The sequence below is a fragment of the Balaenoptera borealis genome, assembly GCF_965194805.1.
Source record: "Balaenoptera borealis genome assembly, chromosome: 11".
In the NCBI taxonomy this organism is placed as follows: Eukaryota; Metazoa; Chordata; class Mammalia; order Artiodactyla; family Balaenopteridae; genus Balaenoptera; species Balaenoptera borealis.
The window spans coordinates 77,896,708-77,913,260 of record NC_138868.1 but is presented as its reverse complement, the minus strand read 5'-3'; the positions used below and the strand labels follow the sequence as shown (position 1 = coordinate 77,913,260).

Here is a 16,553-nt window from a genome sequence, read left to right as displayed (position 1 = left end):
ATTAATTAGGCCATGGCTGACTCCTTCACTCCAATCTTGGGATATGAAGTGGACAGGCTGACTGATAGAATTCAGTTCCTGTTAGATTAAAAATTTTGTACAGCATTACCATGTTCATGAATTTAGATGATACATTTGTATTAAGTGACCTAGCAGCTGGAGTTCTCCAAGTAATATGGGGGGATGTGCTTATAATATTGATTATACGTTTGACTTCCCAGGAGGGGTGGGCAAGAGCATTAATCAAAGGACAGTTTAATAAACTCCTTGGGAGAAGGGTTATGGTTCCATTATTTAAAAATTCAGTTAAGACAGCTGTAGCTGAACTTTTACAGGCACTAATCCAAATGGATCATCTGGCAAGGACAGGAAATTATTCCTCGTATTTTACAACTAATATGCCAATTTATTAATTTTCAAGTTCACATAAATCCCACTGAGCTCAGTTTCAGCTAAGGACTGATTTGCAGAATAACACCTCATGAAAGTCAGGTTTTAATTTGAGCTGTGGTAGCTCAATTTGCAAGAGGATAATTGCATATCTTTTTCTGCAAACAAGGAGAAGCTTTTTGACTTTATTAAAAAAATAAAAGCCGCATATTTTTACATATAAGGAAAAAGCCAAAAAAACTAGAAAAGGTTAAATCACATCACATGTAAGCAAATATTTCAATCTACAATTAATCTGTATTGAATTTCCCTCTATTTTTCTATTAGATGTATTTGAATGCTCAGGTTCTTTCCCTTTCCAAATCTAAAGTGGAAAATGGATGTAAGTTTAATTAATAAGTATTTCTAGAAATATGGAAATGAAGGCCGATTTGATTTCTCATGTTAGAAATATTGCTTTTTATCACTTATACCATGCACTTTAAAATCAATTATGTTGGAACTTCGTTATTCTTTAAAAAAAATAGAATTGTTTCCAAGATGAGAGTATTGCATGGGATTATATCATACCCTGAGACCTGAAGTCAAATCAGGGTTAGAATGCACATAATTTTTGCCTGGTTCAAAGGATATAGATAAATGTGCATGGTGCATGGAAGTTCCAGAAGGCAAATCTCTTTCCTCCCATGTTTATGTCGAATGTTGCTTGTCACTGACAGAGCCATTCGGGATTACTTCTGTTGTGGAAACCTTGAAAGGTTTCAAAGTCTCAAGGGTGTTAGCAGAAAAACCATTTGGGGATTTTCTGACAGTACTTTAGGGCAATAGTCAACCTCCGAGTGTCAAGAGTCAAGGTTATTTCCCAAGTGATTTACTAAGTATCTATACGTATAAATGATGAATCCTTCTATAACAGATTACATTCAAGGTTTTCCCTTCAATAATGTACTTCTCACTTGCATCCCAATAGGTTTCTTGAGAGGAAAAGGAAAACATAGAGGTATGGGGAATGCACACAAGCACTTATGGAAGTGTGTTCTGGATGCAAATGTCATCCATTGTCAATGTGCCAGTTGGGAAATGGGTTGAGAACTAGTACTGTCAGGTGTGCCTTGAAGTCCTTGTGTTCTGTGCTTCCCTCCAAACAACATGGCTGCATTTGATATGGCATCTGGCACATTTCTCTTCATGTCTTGATGTCAGCTGTGAAAGGTTGGTACCTTCTCCATTGTACTCTAGGTGCGTAGCGGTATCATGATATGAAGGGAAGGAACTATGCCCATAAACAGAGATAGAAAGCCAGTCCCTCTGCTCTTGTTCTTTGCTTTATCTAAGAATACAGAGGACAGGTGGACTAAGTTAATGGAAGAAAAAAGAAACAGAAGTGGTCTATGGAGAAATACAGTCTCAACCAGATCAGCTGGGCTTTGGGCAAGAGTATGATGACAAAGGCTCACTGTGAATCTCTGTGAAAATCCACAGACATGGAAGGGAGGCCCCCACTCTGGCATGAGCACAATATATTATTTTGTCAGTTTATTACAGGCCTTGACTCTTTTCAAAAATGGTTCAATCTTGAAATTGAACTAATGGTTCAATCTTGAAAATGTTCACTCCTTTTCAAGTAAAGCAGTTTGCCAAGTGGCTAAAAAGGATGTTGGTTTCCCTCTTTTTATTATAGAGCAAAAGTCGATCTGTTATTATTGCCTATACTGGGACAATTAAAATTTAAAAGAATATTTCAGAATGTAGAATAAATTGACAAAATTTTAGTCTTAGATTTGTAATGGTGTCCAGGGATGTTCTAGTTCTAGATTTTCATTTTTAGAGTGGAGGAAGGTAAGGCTCAGAAGAAGGGTGAAAAAAATGCCCAAGACCTTACAGTTAGTCTGAGCTTGAAACTCAAGCTCCGCTTACCCTAGGCAAATACTCTCTCTTCCTTCCATTGTCCTGCTTTTCATGTTTAACACAATTTAATGGTGTTAAAACTTTATTAATATTTACACATGAAGTTCCAAATTAGTACATTTAATTAGTGAGCAAATGCTAATATATGTTTGAATTTTGCTGTCAGAACAAAGGCAGACTCTATTCAGATTTTTTTTATTTTGACATATTTATTGGAGTATAACTGCCTTACAATGGTGTGTTAGTTTCTGCTTTATAACAAAGTGAATCAACTATATGTATACATATATCCCCATATCTCCTCCCTCTTGCATCTCCCTCCCACCCTCCCTATTCCACCCCTCTAGGTGGTCACAAAGTACCGAGCTGATCTCCCTGTGCTATGCAGCTGCTTTCCACTAGCTATCTATTTTACATATGGTAGTGTATATTTGTCCATGCCACTCTCTCACTTCGTCCCAGCTTACCCTTCCCCCTCCCAGTGTTCTCAAGTCCACTCTCTATGTCTACATCTCTATTCCTGTCCTGGCCCTAGGTTCTTCAGAACCACTTTTTTATTTTAGATTCCATATATATGTGTTAGCATACGGTACTTGTTTTCTCTTTCTGACTTACTTCCCTCTGTATGACAGACTCTAGGTCCATCAACCTCACTACAAATAACTCAATTTCCTTTCTTTTCATGGCTGAGTAATATTCCATTGTACATATGTGCCACATCTTCTTTACCCATTCATCAATCGATGGACACATAGGCTGCTTCCTTGTCCTGGCTATTGTAAATAGTGCTGCAATGAATATTGGGGTACATGACTCTTTTTGAATTATGGTTTTCTCAGGGTATATGGCCAGTAGTAGGAGTGCTGGGTCATATGGTAGTTCTATTTTTAGTTTTTTAAGGAACCTCCATACTGTTCTCCATAGTGGCTGTATCAATTTACATTCCCACCAACAGTGCAAGACAGTTCCCTTTTCTCCACACCCTCTCCAGCATTTATACTCTGTCAATTTTTTAATGATGACTATTCTGAGTGTTGTGAGGTGATACCTCATTGTAGTTTTGATTTGCATTTCTCTGTTGATTAGTGATGTTGAGCATTCTTTCATATGTTTATTGGCTATCTGTATATCTTCTTTGGAGAAATGTCTATTTAGGTCTTCTGCCCATTTTTGGATTGGGTTGCTTGTTTTTTAGATATTGAGCTGCATGAGCTGCTTGCAAATTTTGGAGATTAATCCTTTGTCAGTTGCTTCATTTGCAAATATTTTCTCCCATTCTGAGGGCTATCTTTTTGCCTTGTTTATGTTTTCATTTGCTGTGCAAAAGCTTTTAAGTTTCATTAGGTCCCATTTGTTTATTTTTGTTTTTATTTCCATTTCTCTAGGAGGTTGGTCAAAAATGATCTTGCTGTGATTTATGTCATAGAGTGTTCTGTCTATGTTTTCCCCTAAGAGTTTGATAGTGTCTGGCCTTACATTTAGGTCTTTAATCCATTTTGAGTTTATTTTTGTGTATGGTGTTATGGAGTGTTCTAATTTCTTTCTTTTACATGTAGCTGTCCAGTTTTCCCAGCACCACTCACTGAACAGGCTGTCTTTTCTCCACTGTATATTCTTGCTTCCTTTATCAAAAATAAGGTAAGCATATGTGCGTGGGTTTATATTTGGGATGTCAATCCTGTTCCACTGATCTATATTTCTGTTTTTGTGCCAGTACCATGCTGTCTTGATTTCTGTAGCTTTGTAGTATAGTCTGAAGTCAGGGAGTCTGATTCCTCCAGCTCCATTTTTCTTCCTCAATATTGCTTTAGCTATTCAGGGTCTTTTTTGTTTACATATAAATTGTGAATTTTTTTGTTCTAGTTCTGTGAAAAATGCCACTGGTAGTTTGATAGGGATTGCATTGAACCTGTCGATTGCTTTGAGTAATATAGTCATTTTCACAATGCTGATTCTTCCAATCCAAGAACATAGAATATCTCTCCATCTGTTTGTATCATCTTTAATTTCTTTCATCAGTGTCTTATAGTTTTCTGCATACAGGTCTTTTGTCTCCCTAGGTAGGTTTTTTCCTAGGTATTTTATTCTTTTCATTGCAATGGCAAATGGGAGTGTTTCCTTAATTTCTCTTTCAGAGTTTTCTTCGTTGGTGTATAGGAATGCAAGAGATTTCTGTGCCTTAATTTTGTATCCTGCTACCTTACCAAATTCATTGATTAGCTCTAGAAGTTTTCTGGTAGCATCTTTAGGATTCTCTATGTATAGTATCATGTCATCTGCAAACAGTGACAGCTTTACTTCTTCTTTTCTGATTTGTATTCCTTTGATTTCTTTTTCTTCTCAGATTTCTGTGGCTAAAATATCCTAAACTATGTTGAATAATAGTGGTGAGAGTGGACAACCTTGTCTTGTTCCTGATATTAGTGGAAATGTTTTCAGTTTTTCACCATTGAGAATGATGTTGGCTGTGAGTTTGTCATATATGGCCTTTATTATTTTGAGGTAAGTTCCCTCTATGCCTATTTTCTGGAGGGTTTTATCATAAGTGGGTGTTGAATTTTGTCAAAAGTTTTTCTGTATCTATTGAGATGATCATATGGTTTTTATCCTTCAATTTGTTAATATGGTGTATCACATTGATTGATTTGTGTATACTGAAGAATCCTTGCATTCCTGGGATAAACCCCACTTGATCATGGTGTGTGATTTTTAATGTGATGTTGGACTCTGTTTGCTAGTGTTTTGTTGAGGATTTTTGCCTCCATGTTCATCATTGATATTGGCCTGTAGTTTTCTTTCTTTGTGACATCTTTGTCTGGTTTTGGTATCAGAGTGATGGTGGCTTTGTAGAATGAGTTTGGGAGTGTTCCTCAGTCTGGTATATCTTGGAAGAGTTTGAGAAGAATAGGTGTTAGTTCTTCTTTAATTGTTCCATAGAATTCGCCTGTGAAGCCATCTGGTCCTGGGTTTTTGTTTTTTGGAAGATTTTTAAACACAGTCTCAATTTACATGCTTTTGATTGGTCTGTTTATATTTTCTGTTTCTTCCTGGTTCAGTCTTGGAAGGTTGTGCTTTTCTAAGAATTTGTCCATTTCTTCTATGTTGTCTATTTTATTGGCATATAGTTGCTTGTAGTAATCTCTCATGATCCTTTGTATTTCTGCAGTGCCAGCTGTTACTTCTCCTTTTTAATTTCGAATTCTATTGATTTGTCTTCTCCCTTTTTTTCTTGATGAGTCTGGCTAATGGTTTATCAATTTTGTTTATCTTCTCAAAGAACAAGCTTTTACTTTTATTGATTTTTGCTATTGTTTCCTTCATTTCTTTTTCATTTATTTCTGATCTGATCTTTATGATTTCTTTCCTTTTGCTAACTTTGGCGTTTGCTTGTTCTTCTTTCTCTAATTGCTTTAGGTATAAGGTTCAGTTGTTTATTTGAGATATTTCTTGTTTCTTGGTGTAGGATTCTATTGCTCTAAACTTCCTTCTGAGAACTGCTTTTGCTGCATCCCATAGGTTTTGGGTCATTGTGTTTTCATTTTCCTTTGTTTCTAGGTATTTTTTGATTTCCTCTTTGATTTCTTCAGTGATCTCTTGGTTATTTAGTAGTGTATTGATTTGCTTCTGTGTGTTTGTATTTTTTAAAGATTTTTTCCTGTAATTGACATCTAGTCTCATAGCATTGTTGTCAGAAAAGATACTTGATACAATTTCAATTTTCTTATATTTACCAAGGCTTGATTTGTGACCCAGGATATGATCTGACCTGGAGAATGTGCCATGAGCACTTGAGAAGAAAGTGTATTCTGTTTTTTTGGATGGAATGTCCTATAAATAGAAATTAATTCCATCTTGTTTAATATATCATTTAAAGCTTGTGTTCCTTATTCATTTTGGATGATCTGTCCATTGGTGAAAGTGGGGTGCTATAGTTCCCTACTTTGCTTGTGTTACTGTTGATTTCCTCTTTTATGGCTGTTAGCATTTGCCTTATGTATTGAGGTGCTCTTATGTTGGGTGCATAAATATTTACAATTGTTATATCTTCTTCTTGGATTGATCCCTTGATCATTATGTTGTGTCCTTCTTTGTTTCTTTTAATAGCCTTTATTTTAAAGTCTATTTTGTCTGAGATGAGAATTGCTACTCCAGGTTTCTTTTGATTTCCATTTGCATGGAATATCTTTTTCCATCCCCTCACTTTCAGTCTGTATGTGTCCCTAGGTCTGAAGTGGGTCTATTGTAGACAGCATATAATACAGGTCTTGTTTCTGTAACCATTCAGACAGTGTATTTCTTTTGGTTGCAGCATTCAATCCATTTACTTTTAAGGTAGTTATCGATATGTATGTTCCTATTATCATTTTCTTAATTGTTTTGGGTTTGTTATCATAGGTCTTTTCCTTCTCTTCTGTTTCCTGCCTAGAGAAGTTCCTTTAGCATTTGTTGTAAAGCTGGTTTGGTGACGCTGAATTCTCTTAGCTTTTTCTTGTCTGTAAAGGTTTTAATTTCTCCATCGAATCTGAATGAGATCCTTGCTGTGTAATCTTGGTTGTAGGTTTTTCCCTTTCATCTCTTTAAATATGTCCTGCCACTCCCTTCTGCTTTGCAGAGTTTCTGCTGAAAGATCAGCTGTTAACCTTATGCGGATTCCCCTGTATGTTATTTGGGTTTTTTATCCTTGCTGCTTTTAAAATTTTTCTTTGTATTTAATGTTTTATAGTTTGATTAGTATGTGTCTTGGCATGTTTCTCCTTGGATTTATCCTGTATGGGACTCTCTGTACTTCCTGGTCTTGATTGACCCTTTCCTTTCTCATATTAGGGAAGTTTTCAACTATAATCTCTTCAAATATTTTCTCAGTCCCTTTCTTTTTCTCTTCTTCTTTTGGGACCCCTATAATTCGAATGTTGGTGCATTTAATCCTGTTCCAGAGGTCTCTGAGACTGTGCTCAATTCTTTTCATTCTTTTTTGTTTATTCTGCTCTGCAGTAGTTATTTTCACTATTTTATCTTCCAGGTCACTTATCCGTTCTTCTGCCTCAGTTATTCTGCTATTGATTCCTTCTAGAGAATTTTTAATTTCATTTATTGTGTTGTTCATCATTGTTTGTTTGCTCTTTAGCTCTTCTTGGTCCTTGTTAATCGTTTCTTGTATTTTCTCCTTTCTATTTCCAAGACTTTGGATCATCTTTACTATCATTAATCTGAATTCTTTTTCAGGTAGACTGCCTATGTCCTCTTCATTTGGTTGGTCTGGTGGGTTTTTACCTTGCTCCTTCATCTGCTGTGTGTTTCTCTGTCTTCTCATTTTGCTTAACTTACTGTGTTTGGGGTCTCCTTTTTGCAGGCTGCAGGTTCGTAGTTCCTGTTGTTATTGCCGTCTGTCCCCAGTGGCTAAGGTTGGTTAAGTGGGTTGTGTAGGCTTCCTGGTGGAGGGGCCTAGTGCCTGTGTTCTGGTAGATGAGGCTGGATATTGTCTTTCTGGTGGGCAGGACTGCATCCGGTGGTATGTTTTGGGTTGTCTGTGACCTTATTATGATTTTAGGCCACCTCTCTGCTAATGGGTGGGATCGTGTTCCTGTCTTGCTTGTTGTTTGGCATAGGGTGTCCAGGACTGTAGCTTGGTAGTTGTTGAGTGGAGCTGGGTCTTAGTGTTGAGATAGAGATCTCTGGGAGATCTTTGGGTGTTTTATATTATGTGGATCCTGGAGCTCACTGGTGGACCAATGCTCTTAACTCATCTCTCCCCCTTCAGAGGCACAGGCCTGATACCTGGCCGGAGCACCAAGACCTTGTCAGCCACACGGCTCAGAAAAAAAAAAGAAAGAATGAAAAAAAAAAATAAAATAAAGTTACTAAAATAAAAAAAAATTATTAAAAATAAAAGGAAATTTAAAAAGTAATAAAAAAAGAAAGGAAGAAAGAAGAGAGCCACCAAACCAAGAAAACAAATCCACCAATGATAACAAGTGCTAAAAACTATACTAAATGGAAAACAAAACAAAACAAAAAAATGAAGAGACAGAACCCTAGGACAGATGGTAAAAGCAAAGCTATACAGACAAAATCACACACAGAAGCATACACATACACACTCACAAAAAGAGAAAAAGGAAAAAAAAAAATATATATATATATATATGTGGTGGTTCCCAAAGTCTACTGCCTCAATTTTGAGATAATTCTTTGTTTATTCAGGTATTCCAGAGATGCAGGGTACATTAAGTTGATTGTGGAGATTTAATCCGCTGCTCCTGAGGCTTCTGGGAGAGATTTCCCTTTCTCTTCTTTGTTCGCACAGCTCCCAGGGTTCAGCTTTGGATTTGGTTCCACCTCTGCGTGTAGGTCACCTGAGGCCATTTCTTCTTTGCTCAGACAGGACAGGGTTAAAGTTGCAGCTGATTAGGGGGCTCTGACTCACTCAGGCTGGGGGAGGGAGGGGTATGGAATGCAGGGCGAGGCTGTGGAGGCAGAGGGTGGCATGACGTTGCAACAGCGTAAGGCATGCCATGTGTTCTCCCTGGGAAGTTGTCCCTGGATCACGGGACCCTGGCAGTGGTGGGCTGCACTGGCTCCCGGGAGGGGATGTGTGGATAGTGACCTGTGCTTGCACACAGGCTTCTTGGTGGTGGCAGCAGCAGCCTTAGTGTTTCATGCCCGTCTCTGGGGTCCGTGCTGATAGACGCGGCTCACGCCCGTCTCTGGAGCTCGTTTAGGCAGGTGGTGCTCTGAATCCCCTCTGCTTGTGCACCCTGAAACAATGGTCTTGTTGCCTCTTAGGCAGGTCCAGACATTTTCCCGGACTCCCTCCTGGCTAGCTGTGGTGCACTAGCCCCCTTCAGGCTGTGTTCACGCAGCCAACCCCAGTCCTCTCCCTGGGATCTGACCTCCGAAGCCTGAGCCTCAGTGCCCAGCCCCCACCTGACTCGGCCAGCGGGTGAGCAGAGAAGTCTCTCGGGCTGGTGAGTGCCAGTCAACACTGATACTTTATGTGGAAATCTCTCTGCTTTGCCCTCTGCACCCCTATTACTGTGCTCTCCTCTGTGGCTCTGCAGATTCTCCCCCCCCCACCCCGTCCCCACCAGTGAAGGGGCTTCCTATTGTGTGGAAACTTTTCCTCCTTCACAGCTCCCTCCCAGAGGTTCAGGTCCCATCCTTATTCTTTTGTCTTTGTTTTTTTCTTTTTTCTTTTGCCCTACCCAGTTACGTGGGAGTTTCTTGCCTTTGGGAGGTCTGAGATCTTCTGCCAGCATTCAATAGGTGTTTGGTAGGAGTTGTTCCACTTGTAGATGTAATTCTGATGCATTTGTGAGGAGGAAGGCAATCTCCACGTTTCACTCCTCCGCCATCTTGAAGCTCCTCCCTCTATTCAGATTTAATTTGCCTGATATCTTTCATATTTCAGTCCACCAAAGTAAATGAAGTGTTACTATGAAATATGTTACAGCAAAGACCTCAGTGTCTTTGAAAGAAAATATGCATACTTCCTATCTAGCTGGAAAGAGAAATCTCTAAAGGCAAGCCATTTCAAGTTTAAGAAAACACAGTATAAACAACCCATGGTGGCTGCTATAATTTTAAAGCAAAGATTGACAAGGAACGTACAAATCTGGATTTCTTAAAGGCAACACTGGTGTTACCATACGAAGCATGTACACAGCTCTCCAATTCATCTCACGTGACATTTGGGACCGTGTGCTTTATAGTTAGTTTAAATAAATTAAAACCACAAGAATATGCACTTCCTGAATAAAACATGTACTTCAAAACAGATATCAGAGTAACAAATGATGTAAAATATTATTATTATATATATAACATAATACAATAACGAAAAATTATTGTTAAAGACACTCCTGATGAGAAGGTATAGGGTAGTGATTAAAAGCATTAGCTTTGGAGTCATACAGACCTGTGTTCAAATCCCAGCCCTGTCACTTACTACAGTTACTTACAACTTTTGTTATTTACTGGGTTGATTTGAACATGTTACTTAGCCTCTCTGAGTCTCAGTTTCCTGCAAAATAGATTGCAGCTTGAGACTTCTACCTCATATTTGATTGTAAGAGTTAATATAAGTAATGTGGAGACTGGCTATACTATCTGAAAAAAACATCAGAAACTTGAGATGCTAAGTGTGTGAATATCTCATCAGAACACCTATGATTCCTTATTTTTACTTGATTCTTCACTTTCCTGTTCATTCTTATACTAGGAAAAACTTTCTACTTCTGCTTCAAAATTTGGCTCTATGTCATAAAATACAAGGCAGCTAGTGCTGAAAAACTACATCTTACATAAATCAGACACTACCTTTGTGCTTCAGTATTCAAATGACCTTACTTATTTCCCCTGCCGTGAATTCCCCATACCAAAAAGATTGGTAATTCTCTTAAGCTATTCAAGTCACAAATGTGGGCACAAAGGAAGCAAAAGTGTCAGTTTATGAGAAAACAATAATTATTTGGAAGGTCAAATGTGTGCTGCCTTTGGTGGAACATTAGCTCAGTCTTCTGTCAGGTTTAGGGACTGTAAGACATTTTATTTACTTGCAGGGCCAATTGAAATTGTGTACTTGAATTGAGGAAGGACTATGCAGAAAAGCTAACTTTAGGGAGTTAACTCTATCAAGCTTTCTCTCACTCAGAAAATGCATTTTTGTATTAAAACTTGAAAGAACCAAGAATTTTGATGTAGGAAGCTGAGTTTGCCCTCTAGCACTACCACCTGTTGACTGTAACCATGAATAAGTCACAGACTTACAGTTTATTGATCTGTAAAATGGGTTTCCTGCCTAGGTCCTGCCTACCTAGTAGTTTTAACTGAGAATTAAATGAGGTTATACGTATGAAGGCAGCTTGCTATAGACAAATCAAGGATTTAATGATTGAAAGGACTGAGTTTAATTCTCAATTAGAAACTATTTAACTTTTTTAAACAAGTTCCTTAACTTTTCTGAACTTCAATTTCTCTTTCTCTACAATGGAGATAATAATGCCTATTAGACAAGATTGTTGTGAGGATTTAATGATACCATGTGTGAAAAGCTTCAAACAAAAAATCCTGTCTGATACTTCTGTATCAGTCCGCTGTTTTGTGTATGAGGTTAGTAATGAATAGTTATTGGAGTCTTTATTTAAATTTATTTCACATAAGTTAAAAATTTCAATTAAAATAGAAATTATCTAAATTTCTAAATTTAAATTAGAATAAGGTTAAAATAGAAAATGATCTAAATTGCGAAACAGAGAAGAATGGTTAAATGTCCATTCATCCAGAGAATATTCTACAGGCGTTACTAATATTGTTATTGTCATGGAAATATATTTGCCATACATCATCAGGGAGTGAAGAACATAAAGCAAAGTATATGGAATGATCAATTTTTTTCAATAAAAATTGAAATTATTTGGAATTAATTATTGAATTATTTGGAAAAAATTTTGGAAAAATATATCTAAAAAGTGTAGTGAGACTGTGGGTAAGTTTTATTTTCGCTTTTGGTGTACCTGTATTATCTAATATATTACAGTAGTGTCACATTCATGTACCAAAATAAAATATTAATATGTTAAATGAAAATAATAAGCATAAAAAAAACTGACCTCCTTCAGCTGAACATATGACCACAATTTGACTGAAAGGTCCATCTCCTTTATTGTTATAAACGCCAACCTTCACTTCAAAGGGAGTAAGAGGAGGGACACTTTCATCTCGATAAATGAATTTTGAAGCTTCAGAAGATGTCACCATTTTTTCCTTCCAGCCACGTGTTCCATTGGGTCGGAAAGCCACAATATAGCCAAAGCCTTCCCCATTCTGAAACTCTTCCGATACTGGCTAGAGAAGAAAAATGCAATTAAATATCAGGAAAATAATTGATCAAAACCCCCACTCTTTCCAATCTTTAAATTTTTAAAAATTACAGATAACTAGAGCAATAGAGACTCTCCAATCTTTATATTACATTGGAAGCCAACATAGAACAATAGCTTGGCAGTCACTGGAAACTTAAAAGGCTTTAAAGGTATAAGATTAAAAAATTTAAAAAAAAATTAAAAAATTAAATGGTATCAGTTGGTATTTAAGAAAAGTATCAGGAATATTGAAAACTCTTGAAGTGAAACAAATTTGCTCCAATTAGTCATGTGTATGAAACAAAGGTCCTTGGATTCCACACTAGAATGTAATATGTTGGGGAAAACTGTCATACCGTCTGGTGGTCAGGAAAATCTTGCCACTGGTAATGCTCTGCAGAGGACTTTGCACAGAAAATCTCGGTGAAATTAATGTAAGACCTTTCTTCTAGGGTTTTTCTCAATTACTGTTGTGCTTTACTAACATATGAAAAAATTAAAATACAGAATTTTTTTCAGGAGACTTGTACTCCATGGCTTACATTTAAATTTGTTAAATGAGCATCAATTGCACACCACAGAAAATAGTAATTGTGATTAACTAGTTAGTCAGTGGAGCAGTTACCAGACATTGCCTAGCGCAATGTTTGACAAATAGATACACAATAAACATTTGCTACATTTTCTTATTTTGAATTTTGATTTGAGGAAAAACTATGTATTGAGTGGAGGAAAAGAGACAAAGCCTATTATATCAAAGTACTATAGACTAAATGTTTATACCCCTTCCTCCCCCACAATTCATGTGATGAATTCCTAACACAATGTGATGGTATTAGGAGATGGGCTTTTGGTAGGTGACTTGGCTATGAGTGTGGAGTACTCATGAATCAGATTATTGCCCTTGTAATACAGAATCTAGAGATCTGTCTTGCCTCTCTGTCACGTGAGGACATAGTGAGAAATTGTGTTCTATGAACCAGGAAGCAGACCCTTGCCAGATCTGAATCCACCAAGGCCTTCCAGAACTAGACTTCCAGCTTCCAGAAATGTGAGAATTAAATTTCTGTTGTTTATAAGCCACCCAGTCTACAGCATTTTTGTTATAGCAGCCCCAGCTGACTAAGACATAAAACTGGCAGGGAAGGCAATTCCGTTTAGAGAGGTTTGATCTCAGTGAAGGTCAGGTATTGGGAAGTTAATACCTCTGCAGAAATCAAAAGCAAGGCATAAAGTTTTATTGAAGAAGAGGCATATGAACAGAAGAACAGGTCAGAGGATGTGCTCATGGAAGATTTCTTACTGGGGAAAGGAGTTTTTCTGTATGTTTCTGTACATTCTATCATTGTTCTTAGAGATGGTCAGGGATTGGTTCAGTTTTCTCCAATAGGCATTTCCATCTCCATATTCTAACACATTGTTCTGTTAGCTACATAGCTATATTTGATAATAAAGTTAACATCAAAGAAGGAAAGTGGCTTTATGGAAAATAAATGTACCTCTCACACTCTTTCTCCCCTGTTCCTTTCCTTTGGCAGAAGGAATTTTGGAGGTCATACAGTAAGGGACACAAAAGAATAAGGGTTTTGTAATCAAAGTCCCAATTCTACTGCTTCTCAGAAAAGTACTCAAACTGTGAATCAGTTTCATAATTTGTAAAACAAGGAAAATTATCCCCACTAATAGGATAGTTGTACGGGATAAATGAGCTAACCCAGTCACTACTCCAGAAAAACCTCAATAGTTTTAGCCTCCAAAAATGTCAAGGGTGCTATTCAATTGTGAAGTAAATAAATATCAAACTAAGCCAAATAAACATCTGAAGCAATTTGTGAGAGAATGTGTTTTAATCATTCAAACTGTATTCTGAGACAGCCTATATGACAGGATGGCACACTTTAGACTTGATATGAAAATGAGAAAAGTTCATGTTGGAAATATTCATGTGAGTAATGCATGATCAAAGTGTTTCTTAACCTCCTTTAAACAGCAGTTACTCAGTTACTCTATACCAAATACTGATACTCTATGTGTAACTTTTTAATTTAAGGAATCAACAAGTTCTGACATCTGAGTAGGCTTTCTTACCTCCCAGGCGATGACTAACTCGTGCCTTCTTCCACTTCTTCCACTTACATTGGTGGGTGTCGTCTTTGGAACTGTTGTTAAAAATGGGCCAAGAGTGAGGACAATACGTAGATGTACAATTTAAGTGTCCCTACACCAAGAATGCATCATAACCCTACTCTGGTTGGATAACATCCCCAAATAAACAAATCAAAATGTGTTTGGAAGTCAAAGTGGTCTTATTCAATATTAAACAAAATGTTTGTGACAAGTACCTTGCTTTCAAGTCTATGTGGGGGAGTTTGATATATATTTTTCATGGCCACGTACTGCATCCCCAAACTAGTTCGCTTGTATAAATGCTCTGTGGTTACTAAGGTCCAAATCATAATTAACACTATAGTCAAGGACATCTGCTAATTGTTAGTTAAATTTCATCCTACAAGTTTTCTTCTTCCTAAGGATGTGAATCTTCTGTGATTTCAGGGCTTGCAAAACCCCTGGAAAGTCCACAGGTTGACATTAGCCTTACTGCTTTACTAGAACTCCCAGGTGGCTCCAGTTTAAAGAAATCTTAGCAACAGTTCCATGGAGTGAACCTATTTAAATGAATAAACATTTAAAAAAAACTGTCAGGAATGAACCTCTCTGCAAACTGCAAAATATATAGATACCTGGTGAAGCTTTTTCAAATGCAAAACTATTAAAATAATAAATATGTCAAAGGAATAAATTTCCCCTTCACGGCACCAAACCACAAAATATGTAGTTGAAAGGGAGTATTTTCAAATGAAGAACTGTTAAATGAAGAAAACTATTAAAATAAATCATTTTCCAGGCTATGAGCCTGCATTAGCAATTTTACACTTCAGCGTTGCCTTTATATCCCAGCATATAGTTTAAAAAAAAAAAAAATTGATATACTCATAAACAATAGATTCACTCCCATTTATTACCTACTTGGAGTGGAAGGCTGCTAATTACTGGTAGATATTCACACAGCATTTTATATACTGGAAAAACTGATGCAGAATTTATATGCTACTAGAAAGGGAAAAATAAACAATTTTTCTTGGACCACGGAGGTGGGAGAGAACACTATCATTGCCTCTATTTAAATAGATGATCTTTATTCACTAGGTCCAAATTTCATTTCCTTGACACTTTTCTCTGTGAACATGAGTTCTTGTCGTGCTCATGCACATGTAGAAGGATATATACAGAAGCAGCTACCAATCTTTATTTTTTCACAGTTACATACACATTAAGGATTATTCATATGTGGAGTTCACTCTCATGAATTACCTCAGAATTACATGGAATTGGATACCCCTTTGTCTCTCAATCAAGAAATCAAAAGGAATTCAACTAAGAAGAATGGTATTAGAGCAATAACAGTGAATATGTCCTAATTTATATGAAGAGCAGGCAGATGATTTAACTTGAGTTTTTTACTAGTAGTCATAAGTTATCGCTGCATGTAACAATGTATGACATATCAGTCTGTCTTGACACCATGTCTCAAAACCACTGTTATAGAGTAGTAATTCTAACTTCATTTTCTGGTGTATGGTCTGAGTAAAGCACACAGGACGAAAACTGGTTTAACGGTATGTGTGAAAGGGTTGGGCTACACATTTCCAAATATACCCTCAGTGGCTATTCTCAGAGTTCTGAATATTGTGACCATCAATGATAGTCAGATAAATAGTAGAAGCAAGTTAATTTGTTGATATGGTGCCACTATGGTTTCTCTTAGTACCATTTGTTTGTAAAATATAAAAAGGTACGCACACACACATATGCTTCACATTCATCACTGACAATAATTAACAGGTAAATAATATTACAAGTAGTATCTACCACAACCACCTACTTCATCTATTACATTGGAATTGCTAGTTTATACCCTAAATGTAGGATTTTGAAGATTTTTCTTTGAAGATACCCTCCCTATGATCATGGATTTTGTGGAAGGACTAGGCACTGAGCATCCTTTTCTATTTTATTCAGCCCTCAAACATCATCTAAAAAGAGGATGCTTGGAACCTCTAGCTTAGGGTTGGAGAGTAGGCTATAGGCTATCTTGTGAGCACCTCTCTCTTGAAGATCATTAAAGAAGTATGAGTAGAATGAAATACAAGTGATGATTTGAGGTCAAATCTTTCTTCTGGAGCTTTGGTATAATCGTTCCATAGTCTATTAATGTTTTTATTTTTAAAAAGCATATTTAGAGTTTCCAAAAGTTTTAACTTTGTGAGGAAAAAAAAATAAAAAGAAACTAATGAAAAATGTGGTGAAAATTTCCACTTTGAGGAACCAAGAAAG

At 36.9% G+C, this 16,553-nt stretch overlaps 1 protein-coding gene across 1 annotated transcript in view; it reads right to left on the bottom strand.

Moving 5' to 3' along the window:
• Positions 1 to 16,553, bottom strand: part of CNTN5 (contactin 5) — a 1,371,764-nt gene that overhangs the window by 40,887 nt on the left and 1,314,324 nt on the right. The window contains exons 19-20 of the mRNA XM_082339878.1: positions 14,247 to 14,317; positions 11,907 to 12,141 (exon numbers count right to left, since the gene is read on the bottom strand). Of these exons, the coding sequence (XP_082196004.1) occupies positions 11,907 to 12,141; positions 14,247 to 14,317 (306 nt within the window). The remainder of the gene's footprint in view (positions 1 to 11,906; positions 12,142 to 14,246; positions 14,318 to 16,553) is intronic.